General features: G+C 43.9%; 1 protein-coding gene across 6 annotated transcripts in view; it reads left to right on the forward strand.

The window, feature by feature from the left end:
* Nucleotides 1-17847, forward strand: part of ARMH1 (armadillo like helical domain containing 1) — a 130066-nt gene that overhangs the window by 95467 nt on the left and 16752 nt on the right. For 5 of the 6 annotated variants that reach the window (XM_033916545.1, XM_033916543.1, XM_033916540.1 and 2 more), the window contains 3 exons: nucleotides 3415-3487; nucleotides 6981-7110; nucleotides 16227-16304. In XM_033916545.1, the coding sequence (XP_033772436.1) occupies nucleotides 3415-3487; nucleotides 6981-7110; nucleotides 16227-16304 (281 nt within the window). The remainder of the gene's footprint in view (nucleotides 1-3414; nucleotides 3488-6980; nucleotides 7111-16226; nucleotides 16305-17847) is intronic. The other variant, XM_033916541.1, reaches the window with a different exon arrangement.

Here is a 17847-nt window from a genome sequence, read left to right on the forward strand (position 1 = left end):
CTCCCCCTTGAAAGTCCTGTCCCCACCCTGAAAGCCTGATGCCCCCCCGACGTCCGATTCACCCCCCCCCCGCAGGACCGCTCGCACCCCCACCCCGAAGGAACCGCTCGCACGCACCCGCACCCGGGAGCCTTAGGTCCCTCCTGGGGGCAGGGCCTTGGGCACATGGTCGGGTTGGGCCCATGTGCCTCAGGCCCCGCCCCCAGGTGGGACCTAATGCTCCCGGGCCTATTCTGATTGGCCCAGGCGCCTTAGGCCCCACCAGTAGGCGGAGCTTTGGGACGGATGGGCCAATCCGGCCTCATTCCGTCGTTGGCTGCCTGCCGGACAGGCGAGTTTGACTCCCATCTGTCCGGCCAGCTACACAAAGGTACGGGGAAGGGGAGTGGGGGTGTCGTGGGGGTCGGCCAGGGGGGTCGCGGGTCGGCTGGGGGGGCGGTCGGAGGTTCTTGGGGGGGGCGGTCGTTGGGGTGGGGGGGGGTTTGCGTCGAGGGCAGGAGGGCCTGGGATCCCTCCTGCCCGTAATGTAGTGCTGGGTGGGGGTAGGGGGTCGCCGTGGCCAGGAGGGTTTGGGCTCCCTACTGGCCCGAACAACTAGCGGGGGGGGGGGGGGGGGGGGGGGGGTCGCCAGGGCCAGGAGGACTTGGGCTCCCTCCTGGCCCGATATTGTCGGGGAGTTGGGGAGTCGGCGGGGCAAGAGGGCTTGGGCTCCCTTTTGCCCCGATCGTGTCGGGGAGTCGGGGGGGGGGCAAGAGGGCTTGAGCTCCCTCTTGCCCCGATCGTGTCGGGTGTCGGGACCGCCAAGAGGAAGCAGCAGGACACCGGAAGGAGCTTCTACATGATGGGGGGGGTCGGGAGGCTGTGGGGGTGCGAGTGGTCCTTCAGGGTGGGGGTGCGGGTGGGAGTGCGTGCGAGCGGTCCTTCGGGGTGGGGGTGCGAGCGGTCCTGCGGGGGGGGGTGAATCGGACGTCGGGGGGGAACTATGTAAAAAAAATTTTGTACAACGTGCTCACGCGTATAACGTGCAAGGGTATGCGCGGTACGTAAAAACCACGTATAGCGCGCGCGTTATATGCGAGAAAATACGGTACTTGATGTAAGATGAAAAAATGAATAAAGAATTTGAAAAAAAAAAAGATGTTATCCAGGGACAGCAGGCAGATATTCTCACAATCCTCACTCCTCTCCTAGTTGGCTTCTTAGCTTGTTTACTGAACTGAGGGTCCCGCGAGCCGACATGGGAAGGCACCCACGCATGCATGGTAAGGACAGTCTTGAAACTTCTAAGAAAATAAAATATTAATGGATACTTGGAAAACGTTGAGGTTTATTAGTAAATTAACACCTGTCCCAATAAACAAGTCAACTAATCAGTCTCTATGGATAAACTCCAAGATCAAAATTGGCGGAGCTCAAATCCTTTGGAAGAACTGGATTATTGCAGGCATTCGATCTCTAAATGATGTTATTTCAGAAGGTAAACTGCTGGAATTTTCACAATTGCAACATAGATTTGGTCTTAGTAAAACACAAAGTTTTAAATGGTTGCAATTGAAGCAGGCCATTCAGGTTGGGTTGCCTGAATGGAAAACATTGAATAATCAATATAGTTTAAAGTTCTTATGTTTTCAAGCAGACTTCCTAGGGCATCAAGCCGCATTGTAGTATAAATTAATATCTGGATATTTGAATAAAAAAACAAAAAATGGTCTAAGAGACATTTGGAGCATTGAGATTAAGCATCAAATTACTACATCTCAATGGCCACTAATTTGGTCTTGGAGAATGAGATGTACAGTGTCAGCATCTATGAGACAAACTTGGTTCTTTTTATTACATAGAGCTTTTTGGACCCCTACACGTTTACAAAAATTAGATAGTTCTAAGTCCAATAAATGCTGGCACTGTAATCTGGAACCTGGGACGTTGGATCATTTACTGTATCATTGTCCCTACATTAAAAGTTTTTGGAATGCAATTTGGCCACAAATTAATAAATTGATGGAAAATCATGTAGCAATATCATATGATACAGTGTTATTTGGAATGATGATGAGAAAAAAAAGTCAAATTTCACCAGAAAATAATAAGCTTTTACTAGTCATGACAGGGGTTGCCATTCAGCATATAACTAATAACTGGAAAAATCATAGTAACCTTAATTATACATTTTGGTGGAATACAATTTGTCATATATTCAAAATGGAAAGAGCAATAGCAATACAAAGAAGGATATATCCTAAATTTATAAAAATATGGGGGACATTGACAAAATATTGTAATGAATGAATAGTAGGATTTTTCTTCTTCTTTTCTTCTTTTCAATATCTTCTTTGTGACACACATGAAGGGGGGGGTGTGAAAATAATTTTTACACAACATGATATAATATGATATACAATATGTAATGGGTGATTGGAAAGTACTTGAAGGGTGGGGGGAGGGAGAGGGGATAAAGATATGTTTAGAATATTATGTATTAGATATAAAAGTGATATTGTATATTCAATAGTTGTAATTCAATATTTTGTACACTTCATGTAAAATTTGAAAATGAATAAAAAATTATAAAAAAAAGAAACTTCTAAGAAGTTAATGACAGTATACTTTTGCACTGTCCATACCGGGTTTCATGGATGACGTCACTCATCTGTGAGAATATCTGCCTGCTGTCCCTGGATAATACCTATTACTGATTTAACTGTGCTTTCCAGACTATTTAGAGCAGGAACCTGTGTTAACTCATTGGCTGATATCTTTGTCCATATATAAAATAGCTATTCTTTCTTTCAAGTCCCAAAATACTAATGAACCGGCCTTTATCCAGAAGCTTCTTATTCCATATGAATCTTCAAGAGTCTTAAGATCTTCATCTCAACATCTTCTTTATACACCATCCCTGAAAATTATCAGCACGCGTCGGTCCACTTCATTTGCAATTATGGCCCCCTACAGTATGGAATTCCCTGCCACTTCATGTCAGGGCGGGAAAAAATCTAGATAAATTTAAGGGAAATCTAAAGTGCTACCTCTTCCGAGATGCATATAACTGTTGAATAGACTTGGAATCAGCCAAGGTTATTTAATAATCTTTATCCCCTAGCTTCCCTATTGTGGTTTACCCTTCTTGTTCTCTTTACTTTTAAATTGTAGTTTTCCACACTTTCCTATTGTTTCACGTTTGTGATGTATTGTTTAGTCTGTACTCATTTGTTCATTGTTTTCCCCTTTTTAATACAAATTGTAAAACGCTTAGAAATCTTGATTTGCGTTTCATCAAAATGTTAATAAACTTGAAACTTGACCCAATGCTTTGCTTTTAGATTGTTTGATTTGCTTTCCAAGCACTATTTCTCTGCATATTGCTTACAGGTGTAGTAGGTTTTGTCAATTCTATTCTGTTTTTCCCCACAGAGCCTTCCATGTCCCATCTGTCTGCTTCCCTACCAGTGTTCATGCAGCAGGCAGCTGCAGCCAAAGCTATTGGGTAAGAAAGAAGCAATTTATTCTGCTCTGTAAATTCCTGGCCACTGACAGGACCCGAAGAAGGTTAAAAAAAACCCCCAAACTTCTGCAGCTGGCAGACCTGAGGAGAACTGTCTCAGTACAGTCAAAAGAAATTTTCCACCTGACTTTGTCTAGTTAGCGGTGTAGGTGCTGGCAATGAATCTTTCAAATCCTACCCCCTGAAGCAGCCTCCTCTTTCCATTCCCCCTCCCCCCCAGCCCATTGCATTAAAAATCCCCCTATTTGAATGTCCCTCCTCCCAAGGAATTTCCATCTAACTCCTTGGACTCTATAGGCCTCCCCCTACCTCTCTCAGATCCCTGATAATCCAATGGGAATAATGGGGGCAAGACCTACAGGCTGTTTTGTGTGGAAAAATTATAGCACCAGATAGGATGGCTGCACAAGGGAGGTGGGGAAGTGCATGGCCATGTAGTTTAAAGGGAACATTGCTCAACAGCTTACCTTTATCCATATGTTTATTCACCCCTTCAAAGAAATGGTGTAAATTGTGAGGCAAGATGCTTATGTATATGCTCTGTAATTTGTTCTTTATAATAGTCTCTACCATTTTGCCCAGGACTGACATCAAACTCACCGGTCTATAAGTTCCCGAATCACCTCGGGAACCCTTTTAAAAAAATTAGCATTATGTTGACCACCCTCCAGTCTTCTGGTACAATGCTGGATTTTAAAAATAAATTGCTAACAATAGCTCTGCAAGGTAATTTTAATTCCATCAGTATTCTGGGATATACTGTATACCATCAAGTCCAGGCAATTTTGCTACTGTTCAGTTTGCCCCATTACATCTTCCAGTGCTGCAGAGATTTGTTTCTGTTTCTCTCTCAGGACTGAATACCATTTCTGGCACTAGCATCTCTCCCACATCTTCCTCAATGAAGACCAAAGCAAATAATTAATTTAATATCTCTGCTATGGCCTTGTCTTCTCTGATAGCCCGTCAGACATCTAGCAGTCCAACGGATTATTTTTTCAGCTTCTTGCTTTTAATATACCTAAAAAGTTTTTCCTGTTTGCTCTTCAACAAAATATTCGTTTCAAGGTCTCTTTGCCTTCTTTATCAGTACCTTACATTTGACTTGCCATTCCTTATTTTCGGTCAGATCCTTCTTTCACTTTCAGCTCTAATAACTTCCTTCACTTCTTCTTTTAATACATAGAATATATCTAGTCTGGGCTTCCAGGATGGTATTTTTGAATAACATCCACGCCTGATGTAAATTTTTGACCTTTGCAGCTGCTCCTCTAAGTTTATTTTTTACCATTCTCCTCATGTTATCGTAGCCTCCTTTTTTTAAAAGTTAAATGCTATTGTATTGGATTTCCTGTGTGTACTTGGTCCAGAGACTATATCAAATCCAATCATGTTATGATCACTTATTAAGAGGCTTCAGCACCGTTACCTTCTGCACCAATTAATTCACGTCACTAAGAACTAGATCTAGAATTGATTCGCTTCTTGTCAGATCCTGCACCAGCTGCTTCAGAAAATGGTCCTTGATTTCATCAAGGAATTTTACCTGCCTAGCATGCTCCAATGTTACATTTACCCAGTTAATATTGGGGTAATTGAAATCACCCATTATTGTGTTGCCCAGTTCATTAACCTCCTTATTTTCTAATATTTCGGCATTTGTCTGTTCATCCTGGACAGGCAAATGCTAGTACACTCGTATCACTATCCTTTTCCCCTTTACACATGGAATTTCTACCCATGGGATTCCAAGGTGTGTTTTAGTTCCTGTAGAATTTTTAGTCTATTTGATTTAAGGCCCTCATTAACATACAATGTTCTATACCTCCACCAATTCAATCCATCCTATCACAGCGATATAATTTGTACCCTGCTATCACAACACCCCATTGGTTATCTTCCTTCCACCAGGTCTCAGAAATGTCTATTACTCATATATTTATTTTTTCATTTAGCTCACACCTTAATAGTAAGAACATTAGAATAGCCTTACTGGGTCAGACCAATGGTCCACCTAACCTAGTATCCTAGGCCAATCCAAGTCACAGCAAAAACCCAAATAGTAGCAGCATTCCATGCCACTGATCCAGGGCAAGCAGTGGCTTCCCCCATGTCTTTCTCAACAGCAGACTATGGACTTTTCCTCCAGGAACTTGTCCAAACCTTTTTTAAACTAGCTACATTAACCGCTCTCACCATATTCTCTGGCAATGTATTCCAGAATTTAAATAGCCTCTGAGTGAAAAAATATTTCCTCCTATTGGTTTAAAAAGTATTACTCTGTAACTTCATCAAGTGTCTCCTAGTCTTTGTAAATCTTGATGTAGTAAAAATCAATCAACTTGTACCCATTCTACACCACTCAGGATTTTGTAGACTTCAATCCTATCTCCCCTCAGCCGTCTCTTTTCCAAGCTAAATAGCCCTAACCTTTTAGTCTTTCCTCATATGAGAGGTGTTCCATCCCCTTTATCATCTTGGTTGCTCTTCTTTGAATCTTTTCTAGTGCTGCTATATCATTTTTGAAATAAGGAGACCAGAACAGTACTCCAGGTGAGGTCACACCATTGAGCAATACAGAGACATTATAACATTGTTAGTCTTGTTTACCATCCCTTTTCTAATAATTCCTAGCATCTTGCTTGCTTTCTTGGCCACAGCCGCACATTGGACGGAAGGTTTCAGTATATTTTCCATGATGATACCCAGATCTTTTTCTTGAGCGCTGACCCCCAAGGTGGACCCTAGCATCCAGTACATTCAGGTACAAGAAGCATTTTCTTGTCTTTGAAGGACTTAAAATCTAAATTTGTATCTAGTCATTGGAGGGGTAAATGACTTGCTAAGATTTCAAGGAGCTTCAGTGGGATCTAACCATTAAGTACAGCTAATACAAATGAAAAATAAACATGTTTGGTAACTCAATAGTAAACTAAAGGCGAGAAGATTTGAAGCCTCGTGGGGATATGACAGAAGGTGATTGAACAGGTCAATGATTGTTTAACTTTTTAAACAACATAAAAACAAGAGGACACTCCATGAAACTAATGACCAGCAGATTGAAACAAATCGTAGAAAGGGTTGTCTTTTTTTCTTCATACCATGCATTATTAAGCTGTGGTCTCTGTTACTAGAAGATGTGGTCAGGGTGACTATCATAGCAGGAATCATAAGTGATTTGGACAAGTTATGGAAGAAGTAACCATAAAATATTAGATAGATAGAGCCATTGTTTATTCCGTAAGAAATTTAATCTACTTTTGAGATCTTCCAGGTACTTGTGACCAAGATAGGCGATGATTGCTGGGCTTGATGGACCTTGGTCTGACTTAGCATGGTTTTTCTTATGTTATTTTGCTTGGTAGAAGCAGTGGCACTCTGTCTAGCATTGTATGGATCTAGTAGTACTATAGAACTGATGTGGTAGATTCAGTGGCACTATTTCTAGGAGCTGACCAGCTTTCTTCTGTGATAGCATGCTGGTTGAAGAGTCCCTGGATATTTGTGAGGAACTCATCCGACTCCGAGTGGTGCATCACCTTCTTTATGCAATGGGGAACCTGTTTCATGCAGACAGCCAGAGGCAGGCCAGCTTCTCTCTAGCGGTGAGAAACTTGGAAGGGGAGGGATGTGGAATGTTATTTTACTACAGTATTCATATCCAGCCTTTACAATGAACTTGTGTAGGATGAATCATTGAACCAGAGTGCTATAGATACAATATAGGAGACCCAAACTCCTTTCTGGGCCTTACAGCATCCAAGATAATAATAATCCAGTGATAACCCAGATAATAATAATCCAGTGATAACCCTGTACAAAATCCCATTACCTGGTGTCAATACACACTTAAGTGGTATGTGATAGAAGCTGCAGATATTGGGAGTAATTTCATAAGAGGACAGCTATATGAGAAGTCCAAAAAGGTGCCCTACTATATATAGGCAATGTAGGTACCTACATTGCCTATCTTAAGACAGGCTCTCAGAACCAGGCCAAGTAGTGCCTGAATGCTCCAAAAAGATGTAAATATGTTTGTACCTTATATAAGGGGCAATTCTATAAACGGCACTAAAAGTTAGGTGCCAAAAAATCTGAGCACTAAATTAGTATTCCAAGTTTATTTACATTTTAATATACCGACCATCATCATCTGGCCGGTTTACAAAGCTAAAAATGTTAAAATAAATTTAAGAGTGGGGGTAAAAAAAAAGGTTGAACATAAAATTGACGAATATGTTGACGTATGCAAGTTTGAGGTACCAGTCCAATGAAGAGGCAGAAGAGGATCAATGAACTTCCTGATGCCTCTTTAAAAGAGGAGGTTGATGAAAGGAGGAACTCCGATGTCTTGGTCTGGAACGCCTCACAGAAGAAGAAGATTTATGGTCCAAAGTGGCAGCTCAAAGCCTTGAAGTAGAGCATTGTTGAGAAGAAGTAGAACTTCAATGCGAAGAACCATGTCTGAGAGAAGAACGGCATCGCTTAGATAACCTTGATAGGCGGTACATAAAATCCTAATAAACTTGAAACTATGACGCTTCATATAAAATCCCTGAGCAGTATTTTGATGCTCCAATGGATCGGTGGTATCAGTACCTTGATGCCTCGAAGTGGTATGTTCAGGTTGGGCCGGTACCAAGGGAGCTGATTATAGGAGATGAATGCAGTGCACCTTAAAAACAATGGCAATCTCCCTGTGAAAGAACTCGAGTTTCTCCCGGAAAGAGTGCACCAGTACCGATGGCTCAAAAGTTGAAGAATTGGTGCAGCAGGTTGTCTCGGTATGAGTGCCTTAGTAGAGGACACACCCCATATAGGAGAAACAACCTGTAGATCAGCAGAATGATGATGACGACTTTTGGCCTGCATCAAGAGACTCGATGCCGTCAAGGCTATAACTGTTGCTGAGCGGCATGCACCAGTATGGAAAGCTCACCAGCCAGTACTATCGATGCAGCAGGTTGTCTGGGAGAGTGTGACCTCGATGAGGGTGCACACCTAGGATGAGAGACAACCTGCAGATCCTTAGATCAATGGCGTCGATGTGTGGTCTGCATCAAGAGACTCAATGCTGTAGAGACCTACAACGCTTGCTGGGAAGAGGATGTCTTGGTAATTTCCCTGATGCTAGAAGATTTACTGATATCGATGTAGGAGATTTCAGTGGTGACGGCTCCGAAGTTTTTCCAATGTCCATAGTGGAGCCAAACATCTTCTCCTGTTTGTTCAGCTCATGTGGAGAGCATTTCTTATGGACCTGACCCATGCAATGCAGCCAATGGGTGCACCACACACTTCTATGCCAAGGCCTTCATTTTTGGAGGTCCCTGTTCAGGTCCCCAATGCTCCTATCCTCCCAGACCAGGACTACCTTAACTGGCACGCTGATACTATGGACTTGGTCTTAAAGAAGCTTTTTGAGGTGGCTTCTTCAGGCATTAAGGCTGTGGCAGCTGCCTCTTTTGCATATGGCTGTAATTTTTGTTTTTTAGACAATGTTTAATTCAATTAAATTGCAAATAATGGAAAATATAGAAAAGACATCCAACAAGGACTGCAGTAAGAGTTGAGTAACAGGAAACCAAAGAAGAATACTACAGAAATGATGCACTTGATGACAAGTCTTTAGGTCAATAAACGTTGTTGAAATGTGGTCCACCTGTGTGATGAGGGAACAGGGACCTGACACAGTCCGTGTTTCGATTAACACATCTTCCTCAGAGATCCAATGAGTTCCAAAGCAGGCCACAACAATGTACAAATAAACCAGAACTCGCAGTGAAACATAAGTGCCTAGAAGAACTGCGTCGATTAGCTACCAGCTGACACTGAGAGAGGACCCCTCAAGAGACCCCCTGAGATACAGGACTAAGAAACTAGGCCTAAAAGGAAAAACAGTCTAAGTATAAAATGGATTCTAAAGACTTCATCTCTGATACACAAAACTGCATAAACTATTAACAGCATGCAGACAGCTGCTGTGGAAGATTTCCAAGAAGAACCACTGGTCACAGAAATAAACTACAGCAGGTCAGTATGACCTGAAAAGATAGCCACATGGGCAGTGGCTAAGAATAACTGATATGTCCTAAGTACACAATACCCGGAAAGTACTGATAACCACAATATCCAAAAAAGCAGAAGGAGAGGTCACTGAGAAGGGAGGGGCCCAAGCCCAGAAGGTCCAGAACTCGGCACCAAGAACATTCTGTCATGGGCGATAGGGAAGTCATTTTTGACAACACCCAAAGCCTTGCAATAACCCAAAGTTACCTATAGAAAATGACAGCAGAAAAGGGCCACGGCCCATCAAGTCTGCCCACTCTAATGATCCACCCCCTAATTTCTTCCATTAAGAGATTCCATTAAGAGATTCCCATTTTTTTTTTAAATCTGGCACGCTGCTGGCCTCAATTACCTGCAGTGGAAGATCATTCCAGTGATCACCTTTTCGGTGAAGAAATACTTCCTGGTGTCGCTATGAAATTTCCCACCCCTGATTTTCAACGGATGCCCTCTTGTTGCCGTGGGTCCTTTAAGAAAAAAGATATCTTCTTCTACCTCGATACGGCCCGTGACATATTTGAACGTCTCAATCATGTCTCCCCTCTCTCTGCGTTCCTCGAGTGAGTATTGCTGCAACTTACCCAGCCGTTCCTCATACGGGAGATCCTTGAGTCCTGAGACCATCCTGGTGTCCATTCGCTGAACCGACTCAACTCTCAGCACATCTTTTTGATAATGTGGCCTCCAGAATTGTACACAATATTCCTGATGAGGTCTCACCAAGGATCTGTACAACGGCATTATAACTTCGGGCTTTCGGCTGATGAAACTTCTTCGGATACAACCCATCATTTGTCTAGCCTTGGATGAAGCTTTCTCCACTTGAATAGCAGTCTTTATGTCTTCACTAATGATCACTCCCAAGTCTCATTCTGCAGCAGACCTTGCTAAGGTCTTACCATTTAGGTTGTAAGTTCTGCATGGATTTCTGCTGCCAAGGTGCATGACCTTACACTTTTTGGCATTGAAACTTAGTTGCCAAGTCGTGGACCAATGTTTCAGTAAGAGTAGGTCCTGTGTCATACTGTCGGGCACTGTGCTTTTGCCTACTATGTTGCATAGTTTGGCGTCATCGGCGAATAATGTAATTTTACCTCGAAGCCCCTGAGCCAGGTCCCTTATGAAGATGTTAAATAGGATCGGGCCCAAGACCGAGCCCTGCGGCACTCCACTGATCACCGACGTTTCGGAGAGGGTACCATTCACCACCACTCTCTGAAGTCTACCTCTAAGCCAGTCTTTAACCCTTGCAGTTAATGTTTCACCTAATCCCGTCAAAATCATCTTGCTCAATAACCTGCACTGTGGGACGCTATCAAAAGCTTTACTGAAGTCCAAGTACACGACGTCCAGGGTCTCCCCTATATCCAGCTGATTAGATTGGATTGGCAGGACCTTCCCTTTGTAAATCCATGTTGATGGGGATCTCGTAGATTTTCATCGTTCAGGATCGTATCTAATTTGTGTTTGATTAGTGTTTCCATAAGTTTACTCACTATCGATGTGAGACTCACCGGTCTGTAATTTGCAGCCTCCGTCCTGCATCCCTTTTTGTGGAGTGGAATGACGTTAGCTGTTTTCCAGTCCAACGGGACTCTTCCAGTACTTAGGGAAAGATTGAAGAGCGCGGATAACGGTCCGCCAGGACATCACTCAACTCCCTAAGCACCCTGGGGTGTAGTTTGTCTGGTCCCATGGCTTTGTTCACTTTGAGTCTGGATAGTTCATAGTAGATGCTGCTGGGCGTAAACTCAAAATTTCAAAATGGGTCTTCCGAGCTTTCCCTTGTCTGCAACTGTGGACCGGATCCTGGCGCCTCACAGGTAAAGACTGAGCAGAAGTATTCATTTAGTAGTTTGGCTTTATCGGAGTCCGATTCTACATAATTCCCGTCTGGTTTCCTAAGGCGTACTATCCCATCTGTGTTTCTTTTTCTGTCACTAATATACCTGAAGAAGGATTTATTCCCCTTCTTAATGTTCTTTGCTAGATTCTCTTCCATTCGGAGTTTGGCCTCTCTGACTGCTGTTTTGACAGCTCTAGACTTGGCCAGATAGTCTTCTTTAGTCTCTCATTTTCCAGATTGTTTGCAGGAGATAAATGCTCTTTTCTTATTTTTTACGAGGTCCGAGATCTCCGCAGAGAACCACTGAGGTTTATTGTTTCTCCGCCGTTTACTTACTGTTTTTATATAGCGTTTGGTTGCTTCGTGTAGGGTAGATTTCAGGGTTGAACACATTACCTCTACATTATCTGTTGCGGCTTGGTTTTGCAGCACCCGATAGACGAAATCTCCCATGCTTTTGAAGTTAGTGCCCTTAAAGTTGAGGACCTTTGTGGATATGTTTGATCTTGTGAAACCTTTCCTGAGGTTGAACCATACCATGTTGTGTTCACTGGAGGCCTCTGTGACACTTTCTCCGTTGGTGAGTACCAGGTCCAGTATCGCCTGATTTCTAGTGGACTCCAATACTATTTGTTTGAGTTGTGCTCCCTTTATGAAGGTTAGTAGCCTTCTGCTGCCGCTGGTCTTAGCGGAAAGTTTGTTCCAATCTGCATCAGGCATATTGAAGTGCCCTAACAACACTGTGTCTCCACTGTGTCTTTGATTAATTCTATATCCATGTCTTCCTGTTGTCTTGGATGTCTGTATACTACACCAAGATACAGGCATTTGTCATTCCCCCTGGCCAGGTTCACCCAGAGGGATTCCCCGGTGTACTTGACAACTGCGATTCTGGTAACTTTGATGTCCTCTTTGGTGTATAGTGCAACCCCTCCTCCTATTTTGCCCTCTCTGTCTCGACGAAGTAAGTTGTATCCCGGTATAGTCATATCCCACCCATAGGAATCCGTGAACCAGATTTCAGATATTGCTACCACATCTAGGTTCCTTATTTCCGTTTCTAAGTCCAGAATTTTATTGCCTAAACTGTGGGCATTAACGTACATAGCCCTCCATACCTTGTTTGCTAGGTCTCCGTGGAGATTTTCCCGCTTGAATTAGTGTGACTCCTACAGTACTGTTTGCAATGTGTGTACTTACCTCAGACTCAGAAATGGAGTGGCAACTTACCTCACCAGGATGGTTACTTACCACGCCAGTATGTGAGTGGGTACCCTTCCCCAACTTACCTAGTTTAAAGCCCTACGAAGCAGGCGGGCTAGTCGGTGTCCAAAAACGTTCTTACCCCTTCTGGTCAGGTGGAGCCCGTCTGGTCCCTGTAGACCTTGCAGTGCCTCTCCATGGTTCAGGAATCCGAAGTTCATCTCCTTGCACCATCCGGGTAGCCACTCGTTTGTCCTCTGGATACAATCTTCCCTGGCTCTTCCCTTACCTCTCACTGGGAGGATCTAGGAGAAGACCACCTGTGCTTCCATCCGCCTTAGCTTCTCACCTAGGGCTCCAAAGTCTTCAGGTATATTCTCCGGGGTGTTCCTGGCAGTATCGTTCGTTCTGACGTGGATGAGAAGCATGGGGAAGTGGTCTTGGGGCTTGATAAGTCTTTCTAGGCAGGTGGTTACATCTCGGATCCTGGCTCCTTGTAGACAGCAAACCTCTCTTGATTGCATATCTGGTCTACAAATTGGTCCCTCGGTGCCCCTCAGCAGGGAGTCCCCAATGACTACAACTCTGCGCTTCTTTGGGGGGAGCTGATCTATTGTCCCCGGAACCGGAGCCATCTGTTGGACAACTTCCTATACCTCATTGGCAGTTCCTTCCTGTAAAAGCTGGAATCTGTTCCTCAAGGTGATTTGTGGGGTCGATGTAAAAGTGCCCTCTTTGCAAGAAAAAGAAAAAGAGGAAGGCCTCCAGCTGCCAGGAGTCAGCATCTCTAGCCTCTTCCTGTACCCCAATCGTTAATTTCAAAGCTGTAGGTTTGGGCGTCTCGAGGATGGTTTTGTCTTGTGCCTGCTCGGTGATTTGGGACAGCTCCTGGATGACTCCGTCGATGAAGGCCTCATCTTCCCGGATGCTTCTCAGGTGCTTCATCTCCTCCCTTAGGCTCCTCAGCTCCTGCATGATGTCTCCGTCTAGCTGGCCCACCTATATGACAACCAATCATTAATTTAGAAAATACAACCAATCGGAATCACTATATAACAGCCAATCACAGTAGATTTGCAATACCCTAGACCAGGGGTAGGCAATTCCGGTCCTTGAGAGCCGGAGCCAGGTCAGGTTTTCAGGATATCCACAATGAATATGTATGAGATGGATTTGCATGCACTGCTTCCTTGAGATGCAAATCTATCTCATGCATATTTATTGTGGAGATCCTGAAAACCTGATCTGGCTCCGGCTCTCGAGGACTGGAATTGCCTACCCCTGCCCTAGGCTAAGGGATAAAAGATCATGTTTTGAGCTCTAAGGCTAAAGTGAGCCATGACTTCAACAAACTTGCTAGCCTTTAGTCGTCTCCTCCACTTGGCACAATTGCTGATTGCTGTGTTACCATTATTGAGTGCAAGAAGAGGACAAAAAAGGATTTCAAGTACAAATTGACGATGGCTGCCCAACCGTTTCACATTTTTTCGTTAGGGGCTGTGCTTCCATATACTTATTGCTCAAAATCTAAAAAAAAAAAATGTATACATAATTGAAAACTATACAAAATGTGAAAACCTAACAAACACTAAATTAATAATTCATAAATATTTTTTGAAAAAAGATATATAACTTAATACATATTGTTCATGGTACAAAACAAGGAAAACTCTTCTGTGGTTTGATTGAAACATATGTCTAATACTGAAATACAATGTAACTGTCAGCCCACAACTGGTGTTACTTAATGCTAACAACTTAGTATCCATGTCTATATCGAAGAGGGTTACTGCGCTTGCAGATATAAACCAGACTGAACTAAATATAACCAAACCAATGTCTTAATCATAATATACTCTTAAAGACATTCACTAATAGTTGTCGGCGATGAGATAAGACAACAATTATCAATCCTCCACTTGGCACAATTGCGGATTGCTATGTTACCATTATTGGTAATGCAAGCTTCCTATTGATTTATTACTTGATTACACATTTATTTGATACAGCACTTGTGCTTTTGTTGAGTGGTCATTATCCAAAAGACAGTGAAGGATCGCGGGGGGAGGGTGCCGGATCGCGGGGGGCGCCACTCGCAAATCGAGGCACGCTCGTTTTCCGAGGCGCCAATTTTGCAAATGTTTTGCTCGTCTTGCAAAACACTCGCAAACCGGTGCACTCGTAAACCGAGGTACCACTGTACTTGTTATTTGTGTATGTAGTCACATGGGTTTTGCAAACAGAAAAGTATAGAATTACTCCCCACTGTAAGGAAAACCACTGAAATGGTTGGGCTATGAAGCTTGACACTTAGGGCCAGATTCACTAACCTCCTTTTGCGTGTCCGATCCATGGCCAAGTCTTCCTGGCCAAGCGATCCACAACGCGTCATCAGGCAAATGGGGCGATCGGAGACATGCCCCACACTATCGACACGGATCGCTCCAGAGCGATCCTGACGCATGCGCAGACCATCTTCTTTGCCTGTAGATGATCTGCGCATGCTCTCTGTGCCAAGGACAAGCTGGAAAAAACAGACATGGCTGCAGGACATTCGCACATTCCCTCCTCGAGCCCAGCGCATAGACCAGCACCTCTCCCCTGTCTCTAGTCATTCCGGTATTCAAAAACCCTCCAGTTACTCGCGATCCCGTGATTTTAACCCAGGGCAGTTTCTACAGGTGCTCTCGAAGCAAAAACAGAGGGAAGTGAGCGTAACACCACTTGTAACAATACTTGGAACTCCTGCAGTAGAGGGCAGCGTTAACCTTTGTGCGAGCTGAGGGAAAGAAATGAGTCTTCCTCAGAGCCCGTGGTTTTAACCCTTGGGTTTAAAGCGAGGATGCACTGCGGTGTGTTCTGGAACAGACCGTAGTGCAGCCCTGCTTTAAACCTGTGGGTTAAAACCACAGGCTCACACAAAGATTAATGCTGCCCTCTACTGCAGGAGTTCCAAGTATTGTTCCAAGTGGTGTTACGCCCACTTCCCTATGTTTTTGCTTCGAGACCACCTGTAGAAACTGTCCTGCCATATGTTTGGAGACATGTTCTGCTTGAACAGAGAGGTAGTCAGGGCGGCAGAGAGCAGGAAAGGTCGTGAGCGACTGGTCCTTAGCAGTCGTTTCTATTTTTGATCGGCCAGCCCAGTTGGTTGTTTAGTGAATCGAGGCTCTTCCTACTTTGCATGCCGTTTCCCCTCATTTGCATGTGTGGATCGGATCAGATGCAGATATGCTCGAGGAAGGTTAGTGAATCAGGTCGGGGTCGCTAAGTTGTTGAGACATGATCGGTGGGCTTAGTGCTGTAAGATGGAGTGATCTCTAGCAGCTTTCAAATGGTCTGGAAATTCAAGAAACAACTAAAATTAAAGAACTATGGAAAAGTAAGCTTTAAGCTATACTGGTGAGATGCATTAATACTTGTGCTCTTCCTATTAAAACTAGCTTCAGAGCCCACTGGTGGGTTTCAAAGGTCAGTGTGTATGTTTGGAAACGGTTGGAGAGGGGCTGATAGTCAGCTATGTTATGACATGTATTGTAAAGAAAAATATTTTGTCAAATCTAACAGTATTTGTCGAATTAAATATTGGTGTCTCCTTTATAGTATTTAGTGCGAACATTTCCTATTGTGGCAGACCATGTGAGAACAGCAATTGGAGAAGCTCTCTTTCAACAACTGATGGTAAATACTTTTAAATAACACCTCAAGGTAGAAGGGGTTGTGCAAAAGCTCTTTTCTTACTATTTAGTGTAGAGTAGTGCTGCCCGATTCAGAAAAAAAAATTTCAATTCGATTCAGCCTATTGAATCGATTTTTCGATTCGATTCAATTTTCCTGCCTAATTGGGTGTTTTTTTAAAAACATCCTGGTGAGTTTATTTATAACTTCTTCACCCTTTTATAGTCTCTTTACCCCCTTTGCCTTCTCCTAACCACACTGGCGCTGTGGTGTAAACAAACAAAAAATACTTTTCCTCTCTCTATTAAATTTTAGCTCACGTTTGCGGTCTAACACCAGCTCTGGCAGGATACATGTTTCAAATCTGACATATTGTAATCACAAAACAGAAAATAAAATGATTTTTTTCTACCTTTTGTTTGGTCATTATTCAAATCTTGTTGGTCTCAGGCTCTGGTTGTCTTCTGATAACTTGCTTGCCAGGGTCTCCTTCTTTCTTCTTTCTCCGTGCTAATCATCCATCTGCCATCTCAGTCCTCTCCTTCCGTTTCCCTTCCCTAGAGGTCTGGCATCTTTCCTTTTTTTCGTCTCCATCCACAGATCCACCTTTTCTCAACTACCCTTTCATCCAGCATCACTCCCTCATTCCCAACTACCCTCCTATCCAGTATCCCTATTCTCCCCTCCACACCATCTCTCCCTTTCTGTTCTTTCCCTCCCTAAATCCCATTGCCCATCATCTCTCTCCCTCTCCTCTATTTTTAGACCCATTATTTCTTCCCCCCAAAGTCTGGCATATGCACATCTCTTTGAACCCCCCTTTCCTCCCTCCTTCCTTCCCTCCGTGTACTTTTACACCAGGGCCCATTCCCCTGAAGGTTTGTCCCCCCTTGAAGGTCTGTCATAAGAACATAAGAACATAAGCAGTGCCTCCGCCGGGTCAGACCATAGGTCCATCCTGCCCGGCAGTCCGCTCCCGCGGCGGCCCAAACAGGTCACGACCTGTCTGCATCACCAGAAGGGGCTCCCTTGCCACCTTGGTTTCTCATTTAAGTCCTATCTTCCCATCGTAGTCCTAACCCTCCGGTCTTGCACATGCACGACCTGTTGGGTTTCTATACTTATTTATTACCTGGTTAGCTTTCTATACCTGTGTTACATCCCAGCACCTCTCTCAGTATCCCACGATCCCTTTATCCCTCAGGAATCCGTCCAATCCCTGTTTGAATCCCTGTACCGTACTCTGCCTGATCACTTCCTCCGGTAGCGCATTCCAAGTGTCCACGACCCTTTGGGTGAAAAAAAACTTCCTTGCATTTGTTTTGAACCTATCTCCCTTCAGTTTCTCCGAATGCCCCCTCGTACTTGTTGTCCCCTTCAGTCTGAAGAATCTGTCCCTATCCACCCTCTCTATGCCCCTCATGATCTTGAAGGTCTCTATCATATCTCCCCTGAGCCTCCTTTTTTCCAGAGAGAAGAGCCCCAGCCTATCCAATCTCTCGGCGTATGGGCAGTGTTCCAGCCCCTTTACCAGTTTCGTTGCTCT

This window comes from Geotrypetes seraphini, chromosome 12 (genome assembly GCF_902459505.1).
Source record: "Geotrypetes seraphini chromosome 12, aGeoSer1.1, whole genome shotgun sequence".
Lineage (NCBI taxonomy): Eukaryota > Metazoa > Chordata > Amphibia > Gymnophiona > Dermophiidae > Geotrypetes > Geotrypetes seraphini.